Below are 26601 nucleotides of genomic sequence, written 5' to 3'. Positions count from 1 at the left end.
TGGCTTCAATAAGTGAACATCTTTGTTTAAAGTGGCTAGATTTGCACCAACCAAAGTCTGTGGTCTATATAAATAAAAGTACTACAACATAGGCACCATAGCAATCAAGGTATACCAGCAAAATCACTTATTCAATAAATTTCAACTGTCTCTTAATCTAGGTAGAGAAACCAAATAAAAAATAAAAAATTATGCAAGCTAATTCAACACCGCGGCATAAACATTAATAAGGTTGCCTTAAGCGATGTCTTCTTCCAAATCAGGTTCACTAGGCATGTTTCTCCTTTCACTCCTGTACGAGAAGTCATCATCAAGATTCTCCATAGTTCTCCCATAATCAAATTTCTTAGTACCCATTGTCGTAAAGGGCATTAAGCCAAATGCTCGTGCAGTTTTAATCTCCCTTGCAACCTTCCTTTGAGCCTTTGCACTGATGCCAGTCTAGTCAAAATGAATAAGAAACAATTGGTAAGATCCCAAAAATTAAAGGGTAGGGGGAAACGAGGAGAACAATGAAAATGAGTGCGGTACTAATTCTAAAAATCCATCCTTTATTTTTTTCTTCTTAATAGGTCATCATTCTTACACAGTCTACTACACTGCAGTGGATTAGAACTTACCTTGCTTCTCTTGATAAGAATTCCAGCTTCTGTTATGAAGTTTGCCAAAAATCTTACATTCTGCATAAAAACTGTGATATAAGAGCCGTTCCAAAAATAGCATTAACAGGAACATTTTTTCATTATTATCAGGGTAAATATGCAAAACTTAGCATCACTATCAAGATCATGACAACAAAGCAGATTTGTCACAAATATTTTCCTCACTTTCATCCGCCTTCACACAATATAAAAGCTAAATCGCCATAAATCAACGAGGACTTTAGGATGATAATATCACAATAAATTTATGTATGAGTTGCATATGAAAAAGTTCATCCTGAATTTTTCACATAATTTTAAAGGGATACCAAACTGGATCTAAGGTTTAAAGAAGCAAGGCATAATGTTCGGGGAAAAACTGAAAGGACAACTCTACTTGTTCAAATGAACCCGCAATCTATGACAATGCACCCTTTGTTTTTTTTTGGGTAAGATGTACATCTATTGCTAAAACATAAGGATCTAAGGTTGACCCATTCCTACACCTTTTCCATGAATCTTAGAATAACAAGATGGTGGGCACTGTACACAGACACCTAGCCATCTGTATAAGATATTTTAACAATTGTCAAATCTAGTTTATATGCATTGCCAGTTTAGCTCTGACCAATAACTTTGACACAAGAAATTAACAAAATCATTGTTGTTTTTATTTTATTGTTGTATTGTATTACTTGCATGCAAAAACAGCAAATTCATGTACGTGACAATTTTCACTTTAACTTGGCAAATAGAGATATAGAAAGTAATTAGCTAACTACACACATGATATATAAAATATCTTATAACAGAACTACTCTGACAGAAATGCTGACCCTGAAATCTGCTTGACTAAGAACTTCTTTAGTGGATACTATGAACTCATCCCTTTTGGAGTATTTTTGTGCAGCAGGTTTTTTAAGATCAAGATCCTGTATGAAGAAAGATATTGCATAGATCAGAAAATTAATTCGATACAGCTGGTACAAAAGAAACACCACAAAAGATATTGCACATATTATATACATAGTATGTAATAATAGTGATAACTGACGAAGTTATGATTGGTATTGGGCATACCTTTGTATCATATTTTGATCCCTTTTGAAAAGTGGTATCATATCGATAAGAATAATCTTCTTTATCGATTTCATTAGGATCAATTTCAAAGTATCTGGCAGCATTATTGAGTTTCCCATCCATTCCATCAGATAATGTGTCAAAACTTCGTTCGAGATCATCCAACAGCTGGGTATTTCCAGCAGATCTATCTCGAGTCCTTGCCCGTTGTTGATTGAGCTTATCTAAAATGGCATCAGTCTTTGAATTTCCCATAGGACTGAATATCCTCTGCTCAAATTCCTCCGGATTAGCAGTTCCATTTCCTGCTCAAACCCGAAAAACCTTACAACAAGGTTAGAGCCATAATAACTGAAATCAGCAACAATGATGGTACTAACTAACTAACTAACTAACTAACTAACTAACTAACAAACAGGCAGAGAACATTGGTTAAAAGAGTAGCTACCTGGAAATGGCCAAGTAGAAAGGTTTCTGAGAAAATGGTTGTGATGTGACAAATTGTCTTTGAATGACCTAACTGCACCTGAAACAATCTTCATTTTTTTACCTACTTCAAACAAAAAGGTTTGAATCTGTTAAGATGTTGTGAATCGTGCCGCGGAGAACAAGAACGGCGACGGCGTGACTGAACAGATCGGAAACAAGATAGATCGAAGTCGACGGCGATGACGACGGTGGTCGGAGATGAAATTTCAAGGTCTGCGTGTTGATGTTGTTGATGCAGAGAAGGAGGCGCGTGTGTTACGTGGAAAATTGAACGTGTGATTAATGGTGTGAATAATTTAATTAATGAGAAATTAATAGTAAATTTGTTTTTTTACCGGTACTTTCTCCGTCTATAATGAGTGAGTCAGTTGATTATTATGCATTATTCACGCATATTATTTTGACTTTATTTTTCTACTAATAAATAAAAATAAATATTAACATATAAGATAATGTTGAATTCGTATCGACAAGTATTTTCAAAATATCAACTTTTTATAATTTTTACTATTATACAATTAAATATATTAATTGTCAAAGTTATGCAGTGACAAGTGAAACAGTCAACTGACTCACTCATTATGAGACAGAGTGAGTATCAAGGTATAATAATTGTGGGTCCCATTAAAAATACACAATTGTATACACTAGCTACTTAGGTATCGTTTGACCTAGTTTTTTTCCTCTTCTTTTGAATTTATGCAAACAAATTATTATGCAATATAAATTAGATTTTATGTTATTTTATAAGTTCATACTAGTCAAAATTATATTTTTATAAGATATTTTATCATAAACTACTTTGAAAAACTTATAATAATACATAAAAATTGCATAGCTCAAAAGAAAAGAAAAAAAAGCTAGGTCAAACTTATTAGGAAGGATCACGGTTCGACTATGTCAACTGCGATTGGAGGATACTGAAAACGTCAAAAACATATTAGGCGTTTAGTGGGCTGAATACCGGTAACAATAAAATAAAATAAAATAAAATATTGTTGGATTGCAATGATTGTACTATAGTTTGTTCTTGATCCACCTGTCATACAACAAATCCAGATTCCTAGAACAAAGAAACTTCCCTTTCCGAACGAACGAACGAACCAACCAAACGCAGTTCATCCATCATCATCCATGGCTTCTCGCCGCCGTATGCTATTAAAAGTCATCATCCTCGGTGATAGCGGGTCAATATTCTTCATCTCCTTTTCCCCAATTTTTTTCCTCTGTTTTCAATTTCATCAACAACAAAATTCTTGATCAATTAATAAATTCTTGGTACATTCAAATAGATGATTTATTCGCATAGTTGATTGATTAGGTTATTATTGGTAATCATAATCGTTTTAGATTCAATAGTTTTTTCATGTGTTGTTCGTTTATTGATCACAATTAGGGTTACCACCATACCATTCTTTAGAGCTAGCTAATTGGGAGTATTTTATTTGTTTCGCAGGGTTGGCAAAACATCACTCATGAATCAGTATGCTATAAAACTCTCATTTTTTTTTCTTCTCAATACTGTTATGAATTATTATTTGAGGAATGATCATGAATTGATAAAGTAGTAATTTTTACTCTTGTATTTATTAGGTATGTGAATCGAAAGTTTAGTAATCAGTATAAGGCTACCATTGGTGCTGATTTCCTTACCAAGGAAGTTCAATATGAAGATAGGTTGTTCACATTGCAGGTAAGAGTTTCGAGAATATCATGTTACTTTTTCGATAAAGACGTGAGAATATTTTTGGTGCCTGTGCTGTCTTACGTATGTTTTCGCTGTCTTATGTTTTCTTCACTAGTGCAATTTTAATTTGTATCTAATTGTGCTCTGGACCTTGTATTTAATATAAACCAGTTTTTAATTGCCTCAATAGTGTTCACATTAGTTGTATGACTTATTTTAGGATCTGTGAAGGTTTGATATTAATATATGGCAGGCTGGCACATGGACAAGATCACACAAATATGGGAAAATTCTTAGAAACTCAAGTTATGATGTGTTCAAATAAGTTAATATGAATTTTTTACACACACAAATTACATAAATGCATAATGTTTGCAAAGACGCCAATATTTCTGATTAATATGAAACTGAATTAGTAGACGATGTTATGAAACTGAATTAGTAGACGGACTATATCCTTTATCTTTATTAGGCAAAAGTCAAAGGTTGGAATGCACGTAAATCAAATCCTTTTCACATTTAGGATTCATTTTGTTTCTCTTTAAAGATTAAAGAATGAAATAAGTTTTGGAGCTTTATCCGAATCACATTGAAGACATATCTCAAACACATTGCTCAAGAATTCGTCATGAAAAAATAAAAAAATTGGAGGATACTTCCTAGATGTATATCTAAACATAATGCTTGTGGATTGTTTTAGATTCTCACTTTAGTATTCTTTTTTCTTTTTTTTCTTGTCACAATTCTACGAGTACTACTATTGCATATTAGTTTATTGCAATGGCCAGCAGCTATGTGGATTTTAATTTCTATGCACTATCTTCTATTCTCATTTGAACGTGATTTTTTGGTAGAAGTATAACACCACCTGTCCTGTCAAATGGAAAATTTGTGAATAGACAGAAATATCAAGAAAATATTATGGTAACATGACATTCTTTTTTTACTTATATGTTGTCAGTATGTTCTATTGACTACTTGCTATTGTGCTTGAGATATGATGCCATGGTTGTGTTAAGCTCATGATTCTTTTTGCTGCATAAAAGGATCAATGCTTCAGTTGTTTGTAGATCATTATATTGATTAAATGGATCTGTTTTCTTCAATATCTATACAATACAAAGATGGCATGTTTTTTCGATTGCTCACAGATCACATTCATTTAGGAGAATCTATTATTTGTAAGTATCCAAAATAGAGACGTTCTCTTTGTACATGCAGATCTGGGATACTGCTGGTCAGGAGAGGTTTCAAAGTCTTGGCGTGGCTTTCTACAGAGGTGCAGATTGCTGTGTCCTTGTTTATGATGTAAATGTCATGAAATCATTTGAAAACCTTAACCACTGGCGAGAAGAATTCCTTATTCAGGTGATGTTTAATACATGGCTTTTGAGTTATCTTAACACAGTTTCTAAAGGATGGTGATTAAATTATACCTAATTGATTTGATTTTCAGGCCAGTCCATCTGACCCTGAGAACTTCCCATTTGTGGTGTTGGGAAACAAAGTAGATGTTGATGGCGGGAATAGCCGAGTTGTAAGTTATTTATCGTCTCTTAGAATAGTCACTTCCGAACATCTGTAGTTAATAGATTTTCTTCCCCTATAGAGGGGTTCAATATACCCTGTGTGCCTGTGAGGTTAATTCTACATGTCTGCATTTGTTTGATATCCCTTCTGTTTCAGGTTTCTGAGAAGAAAGCAAAGGCATGGTGTGCTTCCAAGGGGAACATACCATACTTCGAGACCTCTGCAAAGGAAGGATTTAATGTTGAAGCTGCTTTTGAGTGTATAACCAAAAATGCTCTCAAGAATGAACCTGAAGAAGAATTGTGAGTTTTCGTAAACTTCAGTGTTTTTTATGCACATTGTTAACTGTGGACCATATTTGAGGTTTATATTGGTAACACTCATTTAGAATATCAAAGATTACAAGGGAGAGAAAGAAAAAGATACAATCTTATTTTAAGATATAGTTGCTTTGATTCACAGCTTTGATTTGTTTTTCTTTTTCATTTCGCCGTTATTAAAGAATGTATAAAAACTTGCTATTTCAATTGAAAGACTAGCTAGTTTCAGTGATTCTCTTTGAGGAGGATGGTTGGAGCACTGTCCTAGATATTTTATTTGATCACTGGTTGTTTATTATGACAGATACATGCCTGAAACGATTGATGTTGGCGGTGGTGGACGGCAACAGAGGTCAACAGGCTGTGAATGTTGATAAGAGTTCTTTGAATAGTCAGCTTCACATGCAAGATTGGTGCCAAGATACAGCATCCTTAAAATTGGTGATTTAGTCTGCAATTTCAGCAATGAAAAGCTTAGGACAACTTGTCCTTCTTGTATCTCACTAGTGACTTAGATGTTCTCCTGTTTATTTGCTTATAATATTTGTAATAAATGTTTACCCCCTTATTTTTCATCGGTAAATATGTGCTGAGAATTTCAAGTTTTTTGCTTTTGCCCATATATTTGTACAAGCTTACATATTACTTTAGTCAAGTTATATTGCTGTGAATTTCAAGTTACATTGATTTTTGCCCATATATTCCCATTTTGTAAATTGGGTATCCTCCGTGTGAAGATTAATCTCTCGAGTCTTGTGGGACTCGGATGAATGACAACTTCTACTTAAATTTTTTTTAGCGTTGTTATATGTCCGATTTTGAGTTCAAATCCGGGACTTTGGTTAAACTAGAATCATATAAATGTTCTTGAGCTTTAGTGGTTGCATTTCGTTGTCACTTGTTAGGATAATAATGTGACAAAAATCTTCTTCAATAGAAATGCTTTTTAATACACTTTTGTAATATGTTTTTATTATTAAATAAAGTTTTAACCGGTCCTTTTAAAAAGGTTAACAAGATGAATTTATCAATGAAACTTTTTGAAGTCAAAAAAATATATTAAAGCTCTAAAAGTATATTGTCGGCATGAAAGAAAAAAGAAGAAGAAAAGAGTATGAATAGAAAGATTTTTGTGGTAATCATATATAATTATTGAGTGTTTGGTAAGCTGAAGCTTCAGTTAGGAGCAGGGACCTCGTGTATTTATTAATTATTGCACCAGTTTTGAATTGATGGAGCAGCTTGATATCTACTTGCATGCATAGTGTCAAACTGTCAATGTTTGTGGGTGGAGATTGGATGGCATCTACTTGCTTGCATGTATTAGTTTCACATTTACTTGCATGTTAAAGAAAATTCAGTTTTATAAGTTTTCACTCTTATAAGTTGGTAGAAAAATAAATATATCATTTTATATTTCATTTAGTTGTTGTGACAAAGATAAAAAAAATTCCCACAAAAAAGAGAGAAACCCTTATCAGAACAGATAACAATAAAAATTTGCAGAATATGCTAATATTTAAGCTTATGCTAGAACCTATAAGTTAGCCACCCATTAATGTTTTCAATTTCACAAAGCTATGTATTGTTTAATTGATCTACAAAATGAGACTTCGTTTACAAAAGAAAGAAAAAGAAATATAGATTTCCACACAATCAGACAGTAATGTATGCGATTCGAGTTCTATTACTGCCCTTATAGAGAGGTAAATGTAAATCCCTCTGTAAGTGCGCTTTAGGCTTGAAAGTTTTACCTGTCTTAGACAAGGGCACTATTCCTTCACCCAAGACAGTAATGTATGCACCAAAATGCTTGTATTTTATAAGCGTGGTTTTCTATAAGATTTGAATGTATGAATACACTAGTTCCTCACTGCTCAAGCTTTAAGCCATTTGGCAGTGAGCTAATTCTGATAACAATCTAAGTTACATCTGGATCACCCAAAAATGATGGGAAAACTGAACAAAGTTTGAAAATGCTCAAGCAAGACATCCTAATATACAATTATTTTTTTCATAATGTTTCCTTTCTAGAAATTAACTGTTTTTCTACCAAAACATTTTGATTTGTTCTATACTTCTATAGCTCATCTTTGGCAACTTGATACTTGATTTTTATGTGTTTGTTGATGGATGCAGCCAATTCTTTCAAACTAGATTTTGTAGGAAGCTTTATCTGCATAAAACAAAGGTTTCGTTATAGAAGTGAGGTAATTATATTATATAGATTAAAATTCTATCACCAAAATCACGGTGCCAATAAGTTAATTACCGGATTTGTCTTATCATTTGCTCTATAAAGTAAAAGCGTGGGAAAGTCGTTCACCTGAAATATTGAACAAAAGTAAAATTCACCTTCAGTAAACATAAACTTTGATCATATTAGTGATCAACAAGTCAATATTATTCAGTGTTTTGTTTACCGTTAAATATAAAAAAGCTGAGACAACAAGTTTTTTCATGACACTTACTTGAAATTTTGGATGTTCATTTGCTGAAGCATCTATTCTTGCAAATATTAGATTACTTGATTCTTTGTAGTGCTTTGCCAACTTCTCTACTTGCTTGGTTACGTCCTCGCAGTTGAAACACCAAGGTGTGAATACCTGTTTTACGGTAATGACTCGCGAGTTAAAATCAACCAAGGCATAAGCAAAAGTAATATGACAGGAAAATGCTCTTCTTATTGAAGTATGAACACATAACACATAGAAGAGTTATAGAAGGGATAAAAACTTCACAAACCTCCAAAACCACATCCTTCTTGCTGTTCAAAATTTCTTCATCGAATGTTTTTCCAACAATAACATGGACATTAGCTTCAGCCTGCACGTTGAAAAGTCGTGACCATTAATTGAAGAAGACCTTGGTTGCATCGAACATTATTATATATAGTAGGCCAAACACCTTAGATGCATAGGAAAATTATGTGGAAAAAATGTCAAATGATTCTCACATTATCTGGTATTGGCTGTGACTTGAAGTAAGGTGACAATGAACCTTGCACAAGATTACTACAGAACTCCTGCACAAGTCCACATTAACATTAATTAGTTTCCTTCAGTAGGTGATTGCACAAAGGATAATTAATATGAACAGAAGATAATACTTCAATATTGCTTCGTGTTGGTTTTGACTCCAACAAAAACTTTGAGGTCATTCCATTATTAAATGCAGCTACCTATTTGTCACACCAAGAAATAAATTGTATCAGTTTCCTCAATAATTAACAGACAAAACAATCCAAAACTAGCAATTGTTATTAAAATGCAAACTAACCACAGTATTTGTTGCTTCTTCAAGTCCGAACATTGTTAGGAAGGGCTTTGCAAGGTTTTCGTCGTTAATATCCACATATATAAACATTATCTGCAATTGAGGAAAAATTTAGACCAGAAAATCGCATAACGGTTGAGGCCCCAAATGCAGGTCAAAGTAACTAAATACCTTCGACTTGAAAGTTCTTGCTACTTCTTGAAGTGGATCAAGAAGATTCTTGAAGTCATCAATATTTGCGAAGACAAAAACCTAGATAATCACATAGAATTAACTTCGGTTATTATTTAAGTTAGAAGGAAAACATAAATGATCAAATAAGTTTAAATTATCAACAGTCAAGTATCCAGGGGGCAATCACCACATGGCAAAAGCCCACAAGAAAACAAGATTTTAATAATTTGGAGCTCTTTATAATTGATTGTTGTATAGTGCATATCTATCTTGTTGAATTATAATATATATCCCAGCAAAAGACAGAATAGGAACATAACTTTACACCACAGAAAATCCAATTATAAATTAAACTTGGAAATAATAGTGACCTGATGCTTGATTGGGCTGTTGTAGACTCTGACAGAGTTCACTTCAGTCATTTTTGTAATTAGTGGAAATTTGTTGTAGCTTAAAAACTCCAGTATTTTATCGAATGTGAAAGCTCCATCTGCATAACCAATAAAGTTTTTCCTATTGCCTTAGTAAATCGTCACTATTTGGTGTCAATATTTGAAGAAAACAAGTGAAAGAAAAAAAATTAACGGTGTGTGTAAACAAGCCTATAATTGATTCCGACAAATTTCAGCTGATCAACTAAATTAAAACTGATAAATGCATATAATGCACGAGTTGTTTTAGGTTATAATCACCGTAAGTGATTTCGGTATCCTTTAATCATGTAAATCATGGTAAGTGTTAAATGCATATAATTGAGCATACAGATAAAGCCAAATTACAGACTCACCATATGCGGTGTATCTTTCAGGTTCGCTCTTAACAACTCCAAGAAAATTATCAGTAGACTTGATATCTGGATAAAGAACTTGGGCAAGCTCTACTTTACTCACTTCAACAAACTGAGTTTCATTATCGAACTTTGCAGCACTCACAAATTCTTCATATGCAGGCCCCTGGCATATTTCAATACAAATACGCTATCATATCAAAGTACCAAAGACAGAATTAATGTAATTTTGAAATTTAATCTATCTAGATTCTTTTGAAACACCACCTATTTCGTCAAATTACTACGTTCATTAGGCACCACAACTCCGAATCACTTTAACCTTCTGTTAATTAGGCACCTCTAGTTTGATAGCTTTAGAATACATGGAAATAATTTCACCTACCTCAAATTTATCAAACCGACCAATGAGAAAATTGTGATACTTCCTCAGAAATTTCTCTGCTTCTTGCTCCGTAGTTATCCGAATAATAGGTGTACCGGTCTTTTTTGTTGCCCATATCACTATATCTTCCCTGGAAGCATCACAAAAACACCTCAACATTTAAACATTTCAAGTAATTCACGTAATTTATTTGATAAATAGTTCAACGTTTATCAGTGCCTTCAGGTCATCATTTCAGATAACAGGCAGAGTTTATCCGCGACCATGATATGCGACATCCAAGTTTTTGATGTCTCTACAACCACATTGCAAGGTGACTGCAATTTAAAACTTTGATAGCAAGACATCGTGAACAAATAAACATACAATAAACAAGTCTCTAGGATAAACAAGGAGCATCACAAAAACACCTCAACAAATAAACATTTCAAGCGATTCAAGCAATTTATGTCTCCGATAACAAACAAGTAGGGTTTAATAAAAAGGTCCGTGACCACGATTCAATACACAGCATCAAGGTTTTTTGTGTCTCTACAACATCATCAATTAAGGCTGCATCAAACACATTTTGACCGCAATTCTCCACAATATCAAGAATCACAACACGACAGCAATTTAACCATTTGATCACAAGGGCATCATAAAAACAAATCAATGCACAATAAACACAAGTCACTATAATAAATAAACCAACAAACACTAATAAAACACATCAATAAACCAACACAAATCACAAACTAGTAGCAGAAACCAATGATCCATGATCCACACACAAACCAAACAAGTTAAATAAAGTTTAGGCAAGAGTTATTACGCTGTGAAACCGCCGGAGTAAGGTTGAGAAGTCCCATTAACAAAGAGAAGCAAAGTAGGGTACCCTTTGATCCCAAGAAAAGAAGCAGCTTTAGTAAACCTATCACCATCAACCTTAGCCAAAACAAGAGAATTTCCTAAATCTTTCAAAGAATTAGCAGCTTCAGCAAAATGGGGCATTAATTCAGCACTTCTTGAACACCAAGGTGCATAACCCAAAACAAGAACAAACTCATACCCATTAACAATTCTCTCTGAATTTTCATTATTAAGCTCAAAAACAATTCTTTGAGCTTTTGTTAAAGTCTCTGCTTCAGAAAATTTCACACCACCAGCTTCAGTTTCACGCTCTAATTCATCATCTAATGCTAATAGTTCATCAAATTCATCAACTTCGGAACATTGGGTAACAACATTGAAAGTGAGTAATAGGAAAAGGGTTAGAGAGAAATTGATGAATTTTAACATTGTGAGATCAAGATCTGATGGGGTTTGTGAAAAGATTAAAACTTTGGCGAAGATTTGATTCAATTATGAATGTGAATTGTGAAAGTGGTGAATTTATATGAGTATGAACTGAAGTGAGGAAAATGATTTAAAAGGGTAAAATTTGACAGACAAATTATGAACATGCCTAAATTTTAGGGACCCATGTTAACAAGATTTGAGGAGGTGATTGTGTTGTTGTGTGCTTAATTTGTTGACCAAAATATTTTTGTTTAGGAAGATATAAATAAAGTTCCATTTTTTTAATTTGAGTAAATACATATATTGTTTTGACCAACTTTTGCCTCACTTTTTTTTTTTTTTTTTTTAATTCTGATAGGTCGAACACTTTTGATTCGAGTTCGGGAGTTTAAGTTTAGTAGTATTTTTATGGGTCGGATTGATGTGTTCTATGGTAGTATGGAAGCTTATGAGTGTCCTTGGACCTTTATTAGGTGGGGTCTGTTTTGATATTTTTATTTGTATTCCGCTTATATATGGCATTTTTGTTTTGTAGTTCCTCATTTATTGTTCTTTGTTCGTCTTTGCACATATCTTATTATTAATAATATTATATTTGCCATTTAAAAAGTATATTGTTTTGACCAAAATAAAAAAAATATGGTAGTAGATTATGTTGTATGTCTTTATGTGAGTTTGAATATGTAATTATGGAATTGTGTTATTTTTTCTATAATAATTTTTTAAAAAATATACCATAAGTCTCTTATCCACAACATTATACCATGATTTATTAAGTTTCTAAGAATAAAAAATTATTTTTTAAAACATGTCAACTATTAAATTAGTCTTTAATATGTCTCACAAAAATGTACTAAAAATATGAATTTGACTCTACCAAAAAATAAGATGAATTTGACTCAAATTTTATAAGTCATTAGGCGGGGAGAACTATAGATTTTGAGCCATAAAAGGTAAATGTGAGTTTAGTAATCTTGGACATCATATGGATACGTTCTTAAAAAACAATGCGTGAAACACCCCAAATTTCACTTAATAGTTTATTTGGTTTCACGTTCACTCTTAGATTTTGTCATTCTTTTGTTGATTCGTTTTAACGATTGCAACTTTTCATTTGAATAACAAAAAAGAATTACATTTAACGATAGAAATATATAAGTACAAATAATATTATACCTACGATTAAGTACAAATGCTTCTCAACCTACCAAAGAAAATAAATAAACCCAAAAATAACCCTGCAACTTCCCAATCAAGAAATTACCTAAGAATACTAAAGTCTAAGAGATTTGTATACCATTAAAAAAAAATCCTACAATCACAACTTCACTTGTTTACTTATGAGACTTGCCTCATTTTATGTATATGCATATAAAAATGTACAAGCATTTATTTGCACAAGACTCACACAAAAGTAAAATACAAATTGATTAAGGAACTTCTCTTGCAAATGAACATCCTCAACAAAAAAATACTCACAAACTTTAAATTATACAATTTTAAGTTACAATTTCAACACACGTGAACTCTTCCAAAATGAAAAAATCATATCAGTCATATGTGCATGAATTCTTCTTGAATTTAATAGGTTTCGATCCAGCAGAGTTGATAACCAAATGACAAGTGATTTCTTTATGATGCTTTGTCCTAACCAGTTTCCCCACCACATCTCCTCGCGAACGGAGATCAAACTTCAACACGAGTGCAACTTCAACAATACCAGTCTGCGAAACCGTTATGGTTGAGCCAGCTCCATAAAGTGGAACCTTATTACCTACCAAGTTCACTGATACAAGACGGCGACTTTTTCTAGGCTGAAAGTGTTTCTTCAACTGCAAGAAATTAATTAATTCAACAGGAACATGTTACTTGCATTCCAAGATATACATTACTTGAATCAATTAATCTAGATGATGTTACATGATAGTATGATACTACGTTTTCATTGATCTTACCTCGCCGGTTGCGATACTGATGTCCGAGTAAACAAGATTGATGGGTGAAGAGTGGACATGGATGCCGAAAAATGTAGCAGGGTTATATATGTTCATATGCAAAGTGCTATTAAGTGTCAGAATTTTTGTTGCGACACCAGTGAAGTCTGTACCCTCCGAAACATAGAAATTATGTACCGTCAAACTCTGCAATATTAATCAATAATCACAATGTCAACCACTACTATTTAATTTTCCATTTCTACTTTCTGTCACAGTGAAGATTTTAAGTATTTTGAAGTTGAAAATCCATTTCTACTTTCTGTCACAGTTAATATCAGCCAACAATAACAGATAGAAACTAAAATGGAAGAAAAAGTCATCAAACAGATTCTGAATTAGCATTTATTTAGTCTTGATGCCTTCAACAGAAAGTGGTCCACCAAGAAAATTCACAATTATTTGTGTGGTTTAAAAAGAGAAAGTAGAAAAAGTTCAGTGAAATGTGTGACATAAATTTACTACTTCGAAGACTTATAATACAATCACTTATTAATAAGTTTTTTTTTATAACACAGGATAAAATAAAGTTAAACTGTTTTTGTATAACGTATAAGCATTTTTCATAAGCTGTCCTGGTGGAGAGTTTATGAAAATAAGCTGAAAACAGTTTATGACTAGAGAACTTATGAAAATAAGCTGAAAATAGCTTATGAAACTTGTCCTAAGTTATTTTCATAAGTTCACTCAAACAGTATAACAAGTGTTTATGCTAACAGATAAACTCAAATAAGTCAATCCAAATAGGCCCTACATGGCCGTATAAACAGCTTAATTAAGTGTTTATAGGCGGTTAAGATATGCTTATTGTTTTCATAAGTTATCCTGGAAAGAGCTTATATAAATTAGTTGAAAACAGCTCATGAACATCTCATAAGCTTTTTCACAACAGTGTCAAAAATATTTCAATCTAAATACTAACAAAATTACTTACCTTGACAGTAACTTCTGCCTTATAAGGTCTGCTAGCACCCCAAATGATCAAACAAAACACAGTAAAAACAACCACAAAAGTAAAAACAGCAATCAAAGCTTGAAATCTTCTAGCAAAAGACTTATCCTCGAATTCGCGATAAGAACCTTCTTCAAGAATCACACCACACTCAGGCCAACCTTTATCATTCCTCTTCCTACCACCTTTCCTACCTGAAGAAGACCTGAAAATCCCCGAAAACCGACTAGCAGACGAGTTTCTCGAGTGTCTTCCGAATGAAGGATGTGAAGGAGACTCCATAGGACTGTTTGATATTGGAGTAGCTTGCATGGAAGATGACTTATCTCCATCATGTGAATCTCTTGATGGACTCTGTACATAGTACACAGGTCTCTTTGGAGATCTTGATGGTGATGATGGAGCTAAACTAGTTATATCAGATTCTGATTTTGCAGATTGCATAATTACTTATGTATATAAAAATTATAAATATCAACTTCAATTGTCACCTGATAAACTTTATATTATATATAAGATAATTACACAGACAACAAAACTGCGCCGCTAAACCTTTCTGTGTATGTGTATGCAACTATGCAAGTGCAATATAGAGAATTTAATGAATATTGGCACACATCACATGTAGTAGTTACTAGTACTAGAAAACAATATTGAGAACTTGTGCTACTGAATTCATGAGATTAAGCAGAAAAGAACAAGTAGTGAGAAACTCAAAGAAATGGAAAGAAATGAGATAATGATATGATGATGAGAATTAAGAGTGAGTGGAGACACATGCACACACACATACACAATTGAACTATGTGTCACTCTTAGAAAGAGGTTTTGTTTTGTTTTCACTTTGAATGGAAAAGGGAAAGAAAAAGAGAATAAATGCTGCAGAAGTGCTTATGCTTTGAAAGGGTAGATAAGTAAATAAATATAGAAAGACTTGAAACCAAACCTCACTGGCTAGTGGCAACTGAAAGTGTCGGCAGCTTGTTTTATTATACTTCTAAAATTATTTTGTTTCAAAGGGCCATTTTATAGGTAAAATATAAGCACACATAATAATATAAGACAAAATATCATAAGATAAAAAGTTGTCTCGTGATTTAGTGGCAACAAAAATTTTATTTTTTGTCCGGTTCTTTGACTCTAAATTTGTTCAATTAATCTCGTGAACAATTTTAAGATTAAACATAATACAGTTGAAGTTGTCATATTCAACTTTTTTTTAACGGATTAAACGTACACAACCATTTTAGTCTTGAAATTCATAGACATTATCATTACCGTCTCCAAAAGTATCAAAATTATAAAATTACTACTAAAAGAAATACATGAAATATGTTTGCAATTTTGTTTTTGGTACAAAGTTTGCAAAATATATATATATATTTTTTTTTGACAAAGTTTGCAAAATATTTAAAAGACTAAAATTAATAACACCATTTCACACAGTCAATGCTAAAATGATTGTTTGTTCCTTTCAAAATATAAAATGAAAAGAAGTTTATTATGTTGTCATTTTTTCTGTGGGGCAATAGCACTTCAGGGGCTTCAATTATAGGAGTTGGTAAAATTACCTAATTAGATTCCACCATCTCTTGTTGTGTTTTTATTTGTTGTGTGTATTTTAGGTACGTTTCATAATGTATTATTCATGACGTATGGTTCTGTTGGATTAATTAATAATTTATAAAGTGGACTCATATAACGAATGAAATCAACCACATAATTAATTAAGTAGTTAAAGAAGAACAAGAGAGCTTAAATAAAACATGACTTACAAATTTAATTTAATTATATAATGACTTGTGGAAAGAAAGAAAAGAAAACTATATGATAATGATTGTTGTTTGTCTAACCGACAATTTTCCAAGCTGTTAGAGATATTTACATACCCATATAATAATTCAAAGATGTGACAATATAACTCATGGAAAATTATATTATACAAGTAGTGTATTTTTTCTTTAGGAGAAATGATATGAAGTTTCTAGTGTCTCTATCGAGGAACCTGTGTGGAGTACACGAGGCAGATTCTCTTCTCTCAACTGAATTTTTTTCATGCGCATGAGACATGAATCGAACGAATATCTAATCACATACTTAAGTTAACCAATTACCACTTAACCCAATTGATTGTTGACATATATCATCTATGTAGTAGACACTAGGAAGAGCTATATATGTGCCCCATTTTTTTTTGTTCACGTAAGTAATAGGATAGAATAACAAGTATAATATCAAATGGGAGTTATGAGACAACATGATATGATAAGTTAATCTTGAAATTTTTCTCTACTAAAAATTATTTTCATATAAATATGAATACTTTTTTTAACGAAATTTCTTTGTCACTTGTCTGAACTTTTCCATATGAAGGGCACAGAAATAGAGTTTTCTATATTTCCTATTTGATTTACTCCTATGGAATATATGTGGGGGGTGAGAAAAGTATTTTTACCAGTGAGAAAAGAAGCTTCAATTTTATGTTTCTGCTATTTTTCTCAAACGGGCCTTGTCTGAAGTAATTGGGCCTCATCGACTCCAATGAAGAAAGGCTAAACTCACACGTGACACGCATGTGCAAAAAATAAATCGTGAAAAAATTCAATATTTATCAGAGCCTGGTTTCGATCCAGGGACCTGTGGGTTATGGGCCCACCACGCTTCCGCTGCGCCACTCTGATTTGTTGATATAAATGTTGCATATTAAATATATCTAGTATAACAATCAGTAGATAACGTAGAACTTGTGTTTATAACTTAATTGGAAACAACCATGTTAATTAGTCTATGAACTTGTGTATATAACTTGGGAAAATAGTCATTTTAGTCCCTCAATGTGTAACTCGCTATCATTCTAGTCTCTGACTGAAGAAAAAATATAAAATAGTCCTCGACTCTACCATCTATTAATCATTTTAGTCTCTATCGTTAAAATTGGCCGTTAACTTTACAAAAAAAATGACATGACATTTTTGGAGACACGTGACACGCTGAGTAGACATTAGCTGGCCAAATGGCCCTAGGACATGGCCAGGATCAAATTGACAATCCTTTTTTTCTTTTTCATTTCTTCATCTTCTCATTCTTCATCGTTTTCCATTTTACCAAATCTTTCTTTCTATCTCTCTTCCTCCACCAACCACTCTTTCCATCTCTTCCTCCAACAAAACTACCATCTACATCACCACAAATCCAACCAAAACTACAACAACAACATGTTTCTCTTGGGAGAGACTTGCAATGATCTTGGATTGAAATGACCTACAATTTGCATTTACATTCTATATGTTGTTCTCGGATCTATCTAATAATACATTCCTTCTTCTCAAATTTATATTGCTTTTATTAGTTTTGAAAGGCCAATTGATATGAAACTCAAATATGACATGATAGTTAGGTAGCAAAGGCATGGATATTGCTGCTGCTGCTGTTGATTTCAATTTTGTCACTCCCTTTACTAGGCCCCCGCTTATATTCTTCTTCCTCTATAAACTTCTCCAAACCTCTTATGTCTCATCACCATCGTCATCTCACCATGTCACCTGTCACCATTAATTAATGGCCAACAACAACAAAATTCTTCCATCATCGTTCAACCATTCGATGATGATGATGATTATCGCAGTATTGATCAATAGTATTGTCGTTTTGGTCCCTAGAAAAAGATGAAGAATGAGAGAAGAAATTGAAAAGAAAAAAAAGTATTGTCATTTTGGCCCCTCACCACGTCATCAGGCCACTTGTTCAACTAATGTCTACTCAGTGTGTCACGTGTTTTCAAAAAATGTCACGTCAGTTTTTTTAAAAAAGTTAACGGCCAATTTTGATGGCAGAGACAAAAATGACTAATGGATTGCATAGTCGGGGACTATTTTGTATTTATTCTTCAATCAGGGATAAAAATGACAGCAAATTGCACATTGAACTAAAATGACTATTTCCCCATAACTTAATTTACTTCGTACTTTCCACAATGTTTTAGCTCACACATACACTCTATCTACTCATGTACCATGATTTTTTTTTATTATCATAGACTCTGTTTGACAAAAAAAATAGTTGATAGGGTAACTTGTAACCGATGAGTTTATAGCTTATGGCTGATAAACTCACCTTATAGCTTATAATGGATAATGAACCATAAGTTAATTGAATTAATTTTATCAAAATAAACTATAAACTCCTTAGAATAAAAGGTTACCAGATTTATTTATTTTTTTAAATGAGCTTATAAACTATAAGTCATAAGACATTACCAAAACAATCTCAAAGATTTGTACACTTATCTAATCAATTAATTATTGAGCTGATAATCATGAATAATAATTTATTATTGGGTGCTAACCTAAATCTTCTTTGATTCATATCCTGTTGATGTTTCTAGCAATTAAAATATCAAAAGTATCGTTCATGTTGGTCATTGTCACGATATTTGGTTGTTGACTGTCTGTTAGAGCCTTTCCATTTTGGCATAATCAGATTATTATAATAAAAAATTATGGTTTAACTCAAAGGACAAAAGTTAATGTTTTTCCAAACTTTTCACCATAATATGAAATCCGAAATCATACTTAATCCTTTTCAATTGCACTGTTTTGCAACCCCGGTTTGCAAGAAAATTATTTCATGTTTAATAGTACTATGTATGCAACACAAAAAATCAAGTGTAGAATGAATTAGTAGTTTGGTACACGTAAAATGAAATTGTCTTTTTGGGACAAAGACAGTGTTGCAACTTGCAAGTAATAAAATCACCTTGAAATTTGGATATCTATTGTCATAAACAATTTACTTACATAGATATGCATAGGATATAGTTTTGGAGTTATCCATTTCATATTTAAATTTAGTTTATGTATTCACGTTACTAAAAAGATTAAAATAAAGAAAATTAAAGTAACAGTAAAAAAATATAATAAAATGTACAATAAGAAACATTGAGTTTTTGTACAAGAACAAACAACTAAACAATTAGTCCAAAAAAAATAAAAAATAAAATAAACAATGGTCCATTTTCCCTCTTTCATGTCAGTGGATAGCAATTAACTTATGGCCATTCAATAATCACTAATGTTAGCCAAATAGATAAAGATTTGTCTTACAAAGTCAAATGTGAGTGTTATGAATTGATACATTTATTGATTTTTTTAATTAAGTAGTCTAGTGGCTATAACATTTATCAATCTTTTTATTTATAGTATCGGTTAATTCTTACAAACTAATCAATGACTTATCTAAATACTTCTAAAAATACGATTACTCGTTACACAGAACTATAGAGAAACATTAAAAAAAGAAGTTAAAAAAAAAGTGAAAAAGCGTTAATGAAACTTCCCTTAGAACAGATTGTTTGAGTTTCGATTTTTTGTGGAAACAACTTTTGATCAAACTTTACTTATCTCGCATTCAAATTTTAAATTATCCGATATCTTCTTCTGAAATCATATGGTTAATACTAACAAAATATATATAAAATTGAGAAAATTTAAATTGTAATAACTCAATTTACCAAATTAACAAAATTCCTTTTATTTTTGGCCTCAGCAGCTTTATCTAGTCTAGTTCCTTTGCACACCAATTTCCTCGTAATGACAACATGAGTCACGACAAAGACCATGAAGAAAAAGTATACATAATCCATTAATAGTAAAATGCTAAAAATCTATGTAACCAAATAGAAATAAAAATAGTAAAATATGTGCCATGTAGTATTAGTGCCAGCTTGATAATAATAATTTAATTTGAGTATTAATTCATTCCCTTAACACTAGGAATGGAATCAATGTTTTTTTCCGTTTCATTTTAAAGTCTATCTTCTTTTCTCTCTTTAGACATCAAAATAGAAATTTTATATATCAATGTATAGATCTCTTTTCTGACCTTAGAGATAAGGTTTTAACAGTAACAACTTCAAACATGTTGGAAGGTAAAGCTATGATAGAAGATACTGACATGCCATCTAAGATGCAGATTCAAGCCATGGCTTATGCTTCTCAAGCTCTTGATCTATTTGATGTTCTTGATTGCAAATCCATTGCTGCCCACATCAAAAAGGTTACATTTTTCTCTATAATCCTTGAATTTCACATACAATATTCTTAAGGGCTATTCTAATGTTTTTATTATGTTTATTTGAATATTAGGAGTTTGATGCAAGATATGGTGGTGGATGGCAATGTGTGGTAGGTTCAAGTTTTGGGTGTTTTTTCACTCATTCTAAGGGAACTTTCATATACTTTACTCTTGAGACTCTCAATTTCCTCATCTTCAAAGGAGTTTGAGCTACTTTTTCTTCATCTCTTCCCTATGATTATCCTAAGGTCATGTTTGGTTGTGAATGAAGTTCCTCCACCAAGGGCATTACTAGAAAACTGCAGATCATTTTCTTCTTTTTTTATTAGTTGTTTGATATTTTCAGATGGAGATTATATTAGACCCTAAGGTGTTCTGCATTTGTAGTGTTCATTTTGATTTTGTATATATGTTGGGCATTACTAGAAAACTGCAGATCATTTTCTTCACTTTTTCTATCTATCATTAGTTTATTATTGCTTTGAGTATGTCACCTTATCTGAAAGTTGTGGATGCTCTTTTTTCAATCCTTCATTTATCCATAATCTGATATAGTCAGAAGCAGACACAACAAAATCAGATTAATTACATGCAAAAAATAATATATTCTTTTATGAATCACAAGTTGATTAAATTGAAGAGTCATCAAATATCAACTTGAAGATGAAGAATTTGCAGATGTTTAAAGTATACACTCAGATTTGTCAAAAAAAAAAAAAACTATAGTCTCAGAAAAGAACAACAATCAGGCCAATTGAAATTGGATTAGAAGAAATGGAATCAAAGGTAGGGAATACAGATTCGAATCAAATGTGGGGCCAAACCTTTTCTTTTCAAGTCATTTCCTTGATGTGATATCATTACTAGTAATCTATGAAGCACATACACTACTTTGATTAGGTGTGTCCCAGTGTCCGATACGCTCTGTGTCAGACACTAATACGACACCGATACTTATGATTACAGTGTCCGATACGCTCTGTGTCAGACACTAATACGACACCGACACTTATGATTACATTGAATTATGTTATTTTCTTAAATTATTTTCAATGTTGACGTGTCTGTGTCGTGTCCATGCTTCATAGCTGCTAACTTCACGTTTACATTTATCATTCCCCTTTTGAGATGTATTTTAATTAGAAGCCAAGTCTATATCAATGATCAATCAATTGAAAATGAGCAGAGATATACTAATAAACCAGCTCAAAATTCATAGCATCTGTAATGGGAAATTAAGTAACCAATTTTAGATTGTTTACTTACTCTTAACTTATTGGTTCCCCTTATGCAGCCTATTTAAGGCACCACAATTAGAGATGTTTCTTACATATCTTTCTTGCATACAAGAACAACAAAGAAAGACATGCTCCAAACAAAATCATTTGACTTCAGCATTAACACCAAGAAATGTCTAGAATAGCATAACTTTCTATAGTAGATATTGTAACACCATTGTTCAATACTATACTTCAATCAGTAAAATCACAAGACTGGAGTCAAAAGTGGCTTGCCACTAAAGTGAGCCTCCAAGTTTGCAATCACAAGATCTGCCATGTCATTGCAAGTTTCAACAGTGTCAGTTCCCACATGAGGAGTGAGCACAACATTCTCAAGGCTCATTAACTCCTCAGGCACATCGGGCTCATTCTCAAACACATCAAGACCCGCGCCACCCAACTGTCCTTCGACCAACGCAGACACGAGTTCGCGTTGATCAATAATTGGTCCGCGCCCAATGTTGATAATAACACCTTTCGGGCCCAATGCATCGATAACTTCACGATTCACAAGGTGACGGGTTTCTTCGGTAAGGGCACATGCTACAACAAGTATTTGAGAGTTAGCTACCAAATCAAGGATGTTAGGGTAATACTTGTAAGATGATCCTGCCTCTGGTTTTTCAGATCTTGAGTGGTAACTAACTGGACAACCAAATGCTGCAGCTCTCTTTGCTATTGCTGAACCAATCCTTCCCAAACCAACAATTCCAACTGATTTACCACTAAACTGAAATACACAAACAATGATCTATTAGCATTTCTCAAAAAAATAAAATGATCTATTAGCGACTTGGAGGACCAAGTGCAATAATTACAAGATGAACACTCCGGTACACTTCTTATATTTGGATATGTACACCGTTGAAGTGGATAATTCTAATAGTTTCAAAAAGTAATAAACATTATCTGTGAACTTATTAAAATCATCCACTTCAGCGGTGCAACAGTACATATCTAAATAAAATGGGTATCGAAGAATTCACCTACTTACATAACTATAAACATATTTAAGCAACATTTTGTCAAGCAAATGTAGTGCAATTTGATTTTAGTTTCTTCAAAAATAAATAATTGTTTTACACTTTATATTTATATTTGAAAAACCAAAACATATTATATAAAGGAAACTATTATTTAAACACAATTTTTTAACAAAAATACCACAAAGTTATACTTTTTACTCTTTTTAATATTTGTTGCACGCCTCGATATTCGTGTTGTGAGTGAAGAAAGTACGATGTCGTATTTTTGTCCAACCTTTTTGTGTTTATATAACACATCTCTTAGCATTTTTGGTTACGTCCTTTCTTCTAATGTTTCGATGCTCCGTTCTCACATTTCTCGTTTCCGAAACCTATGATTTGTCTTTCTTGCTTCGTACTCATAGTTCTCGTTTTCATAATCCATGGAATCCCATGAGCTTAACTCAGTTGATAGGGACATTGCGTTAGATATGCAGGAGTCGGGGTTCGAACCCGATAGGACATTGCATTAGATATGTAAGAGTCGAGGTTCGAACCATGCACACTCTACTTATTAAACTTTAAGGTGTAATTTTTCGCCACTTTTTCACAAAAAAATAAAATACAAAAAACAATTGCAGAATGAAGTTGAAAAAAAATGGGGTATACCTTTGTCGTTAATGGATATTCCGAATGTTTCCAAAGCCCATTCTTGACATAACCATCACTCTGAGGAATCTTCCTGAAGACAGCCAAAGCATGTGCAATGGCAAGATCGGCAACGTCATCGGTTAACGCATCCGGCGTATTTGCAACTCGAATTCCTTTCTCTCTACACTTTTTCAGATCAATTTTATCTAATCCAACGCCGTAAGTTGAAATGATTTCTAGACTGGGAAGTGTATCGATCGTGTTTGCGTTGGCTCCGATTTTGGTGTCGCAAACCAATGCACGAACTGAATTAGCATGAGTTTGAGAGAAGGATTTGAATGATGAAAAGTTCCAGAGTTTGAATAGGTTGAATCGTTTTTCTAGTTCTTCGTGGAGGTTGGTGTACATTGGGCAAGTTAGTAAGACTCCAATGGATTCCATTGAAAACTTGAAATGAAGCAAATAGTAAAATTGAAGAATAAGACTCAACTCAACTCTCCTAAAGGCTACTAGTCTTCATAGTTCATACAATATTAGAACTTTTAGCTACTAGTCTTCATGAGCTTACAGTTGGGAGGAACATCCCACGTGAGCGGCTACTAGAACTTCAGACATTCCATTTATTCGCCTTAAGATGATATTCTAACCACTAATTTACTTGACAAAAAAAAACTACTAAACTACCCCCTCCGTCCCAAAACATAACAAAAAATAAATCAAATCAACTTGATGTATTTGGTTAAAAATTTAGACCAAATGCATCCATTTAATACCCCTGAAATTTGAAAATAGGCAAATACCTACTGAAATTTTTAAAAGTCAATCAAATTGCCCCCTGGCGTGGACTCTGACCGGTAGTGTCAGGGGTAATTTCTTCTAATGTTTCGATGCTCCGTTCTCACATTTCTCATTTTCGAAACCTATGGTTTGTCTTTCTTGCTTCGTACTCATAGTTCTGTTTTCAGAATCCATGTGCTTAGCTTAATTGATAGGGGCATTGCATTAGATATATAGGAGTCGGGGTTCCAACCTCAGACACTCCACTTATTAAACTTTAACGTGTATTTTTCCCCACTAATCTAATTGACAAAAATATAATAATAAAATATAATTAATTAAATAAAATACAAAAAACAAAAGCAGAGTGAAAGTTGAAAAGAAATGGGGTATACCTTTGTAGTTAATGGATAATCCGAATTGTTCCAAAGCCCATTCTTAACATAACCATCACTCTGAGGAATCTTCCTGAAGACAGCCAAAGCAAGAGCAATGGCGAGATCGGCGACGTCATCGGTTAACACATCTGGCGTATTTGCAACTCGAATTCCTTTCTCTCTACACTTTTTCAGATCAATTTTATCTAATCCAACACTGTAAGTTGAAACAATTTCTAGATTGGGAAGTGAATCGATCGTGTTTGCGTCGGCACCGATTTTGGTGTCGCAAACCAATGCACGAATTGAATTAGCGTGAGTTTGAGAGAAGGATTGGAATGATGAAAAGTTCCAGAGTTTGAATAGGTTGAATCGGTTTGCGAGTTCTTCGTGGAGGTTGGTGTACATTGGGCATGTCAGTAGAACGCCAATGGATTCCATTGAAACTTGAAATGAAATGAACCAGACTCAATTCTGCTAAACGAGTATCTCTATGTATGTAATAATATTAATTTTAAAAATTTCCATTAATTTATTTTGATTTTTCGTCCGAAACATCGAAAATAGACAGATTTGATATAAAATACTGCACATAAGTCGAATTTTGAGACAGTGTCTTATGTGCACTCCTCACACAATATGTATAAGTGGATTGAAAAGCGGATAAGCATTTCGAAACACTTTGATTTTTTTTCCTCCCGCGTGTCGTGTCACGCACTTGCTTATAGCGAAAAGAGACGGGACCTTGAGCATATTTGGCCTAGGTATGTAATATTCTTGTTCTTTCTTGGCCACAGTCCTACCATGATACATGAAGTTGCTTGACACATCAGTATACATTTCGGAGCACTTTGATTTTTCTGTCCTCTGCGTGTCGTGCCACGTGTTTGGTTATAGCGAAAAGAGAACTCATTTTATGTCAATTAAGGCAATTCTCCTTCATTTGGTAACTAATTAAGGCAATTAATTAATGCAAATAATTTTATGTAAATTTCAATGGTCCATATCAATTGCATTGCTTTGCATCCCATACTGTTTCAATTTGTTTGAGTCCTTAAATTTAGCATTAGCATTAGCACACGTACGTATTTAGTGCCTGGAATTAAATTTACTTCCAAAATCAATCACTACCAAATACTACCAAACAAGTAACAAATTAAACTTTAGAGATTATGCCACAGTTGTGAAGCAATTAGGGTAAATTGGCGTGTGAATTAATTTAGAGATTTCAAGTCCCTAATTCAAAACTCTATATATAAAGATGAACACCCAACAAGCATTCTAAACTAGCCACAATAATAACTCAAACACTCTTTTTTCAACCCCATACTAATAATAACATGTGTGGACTCATCGAAGAATTTCTCTTTTGATTATTTGAGTTGGATATGATTTGTCAATTTAATCACTGATTGAAATTTTATTGTAGTGAGGAGTGAGGACATATTTCATACAAAAGCTAACTTCAACAAAGGTATGTGTCATCAATCAATCAATCTTTCTATGATTTGTTTTTCTTTTTCAAAGCAGCAAATACGGGTTTCTCAAATGTTAGTATTTCTGTATTATTATTGTACTATGATTTAAGCATAATTTTTTTTTTTTTTTGAAGCAAGCATATATTATGATTCATACAATTTGGGATCGTATAACTTTTCCATGACCAAATAAAGCTTTTTTCTTTTAAAAAACTAATTTATATTACTACACAAGCATCAACCTATATTTACACAAGTATAGTTGCTGGTATTTTATAATTGGCTGGTAATATATTTTTATGTTCTATAGTGCCAAATTTGAAATCATGTATATTTTAGAAGTTAATTAATATTTTTAATTTCGTCTGATTCATACATGACATGTCTTAAGCAAATAATTAATTT

At 32.8% G+C, this 26601-nt stretch overlaps 6 protein-coding genes and 1 non-coding gene across 8 annotated transcripts; 2 read left to right on the top strand and 5 right to left on the bottom strand.

Annotated features, from left to right (window-relative positions):
• LOC123899187 lies at window positions 1–2512 on the bottom strand. Its single transcript, XM_045950260.1, has 5 exons — window positions 2170–2512; window positions 1722–2026; window positions 1478–1573; window positions 621–680; window positions 1–441 (listed from the first exon to the last, which is right to left on the bottom strand). Exons 1-5 carry the CDS (start codon window positions 2261–2263, stop codon window positions 238–240), a joined length of 759 nt encoding a protein of 252 aa, XP_045806216.1. The 5' UTR covers window positions 2264–2512; the 3' UTR covers window positions 1–237.
• Window positions 2513–3215: 703 nt separating this feature from the next.
• LOC123898780 (ras-related protein Rab7-like) lies at window positions 3216–6446 on the top strand. Its single transcript, XM_045949793.1, has 7 exons — window positions 3216–3397; window positions 3667–3693; window positions 3804–3903; window positions 5119–5265; window positions 5354–5434; window positions 5584–5729; window positions 6052–6446. The coding sequence occupies exons 1-7, from the start codon at window positions 3345–3347 to the stop codon at window positions 6119–6121; spliced, it is 624 nt and encodes a 207-aa protein (XP_045805749.1). The 5' UTR covers window positions 3216–3344; the 3' UTR covers window positions 6122–6446.
• Window positions 6447–7495: 1049 nt separating this feature from the next.
• On the bottom strand, window positions 7496–11925 carry LOC123898218 (protein disulfide isomerase-like 1-6). Its single transcript, XM_045949119.1, has 12 exons — window positions 11184–11925; window positions 10370–10499; window positions 9985–10150; window positions 9569–9687; window positions 9195–9275; window positions 9027–9116; window positions 8857–8928; window positions 8704–8772; window positions 8493–8573; window positions 8219–8353; window positions 8020–8073; window positions 7496–7923 (listed from the first exon to the last, which is right to left on the bottom strand). Exons 1-12 carry the CDS (start codon window positions 11648–11650, stop codon window positions 7828–7830), a joined length of 1560 nt encoding a protein of 519 aa, XP_045805075.1. The 5' UTR covers window positions 11651–11925; the 3' UTR covers window positions 7496–7827.
• Window positions 11926–13054: 1129 nt separating this feature from the next.
• Window positions 13055–15927, bottom strand: LOC123897811. Its single transcript, XM_045948599.1, has 3 exons — window positions 14579–15927; window positions 13606–13791; window positions 13055–13482 (listed from the first exon to the last, which is right to left on the bottom strand). The coding sequence occupies exons 1-3, from the start codon at window positions 15038–15040 to the stop codon at window positions 13201–13203; spliced, it is 930 nt and encodes a 309-aa protein (XP_045804555.1). The 5' UTR covers window positions 15041–15927; the 3' UTR covers window positions 13055–13200.
• A 1278-nt stretch (window positions 15928–17205) lies between these two features.
• Window positions 17206–17277, bottom strand: TRNAM-CAU. The gene has a single exon. It is a non-coding gene; the product is annotated as a tRNA-Met (tRNA).
• Window positions 17278–20253: 2976 nt separating this feature from the next.
• LOC123899088 (dynein light chain LC6, flagellar outer arm-like) lies at window positions 20254–21117 on the top strand. The gene is made up of 2 exons (XM_045950146.1): window positions 20254–20650; window positions 20740–21117. The coding sequence occupies exons 1-2, from the start codon at window positions 20513–20515 to the stop codon at window positions 20875–20877; spliced, it is 276 nt and encodes a 91-aa protein (XP_045806102.1). The 5' UTR covers window positions 20254–20512; the 3' UTR covers window positions 20878–21117.
• A 776-nt stretch (window positions 21118–21893) lies between these two features.
• LOC123899087 (glyoxylate/hydroxypyruvate/pyruvate reductase 2KGR-like) lies at window positions 21894–25219 on the bottom strand. Of its 2 annotated transcripts, XM_045950144.1 has the most exons (3): window positions 24737–25219; window positions 23583–24011; window positions 21894–22678 (listed from the first exon to the last, which is right to left on the bottom strand). In XM_045950144.1, the coding sequence occupies exons 1-3, from the start codon at window positions 25157–25159 to the stop codon at window positions 22154–22156; spliced, it is 1377 nt and encodes a 458-aa protein (XP_045806100.1). In that variant the 5' UTR covers window positions 25160–25219; the 3' UTR covers window positions 21894–22153. The 2 variants fall into 2 exon arrangements, with proteins under 2 accessions (XP_045806100.1, XP_045806101.1); XM_045950145.1 differs by lacking the exon at window positions 23583–24011.
• Between the last annotated feature and the right edge of the window lie 1382 nt (window positions 25220–26601).

This window comes from Trifolium pratense, linkage group LG7 (genome assembly GCF_020283565.1).
Source record: "Trifolium pratense cultivar HEN17-A07 linkage group LG7, ARS_RC_1.1, whole genome shotgun sequence".
In the NCBI taxonomy this organism is placed as follows: Eukaryota; Viridiplantae; Streptophyta; class Magnoliopsida; order Fabales; family Fabaceae; genus Trifolium; species Trifolium pratense.
This window is presented reverse-complemented; position numbering and strand designations above follow the sequence as displayed.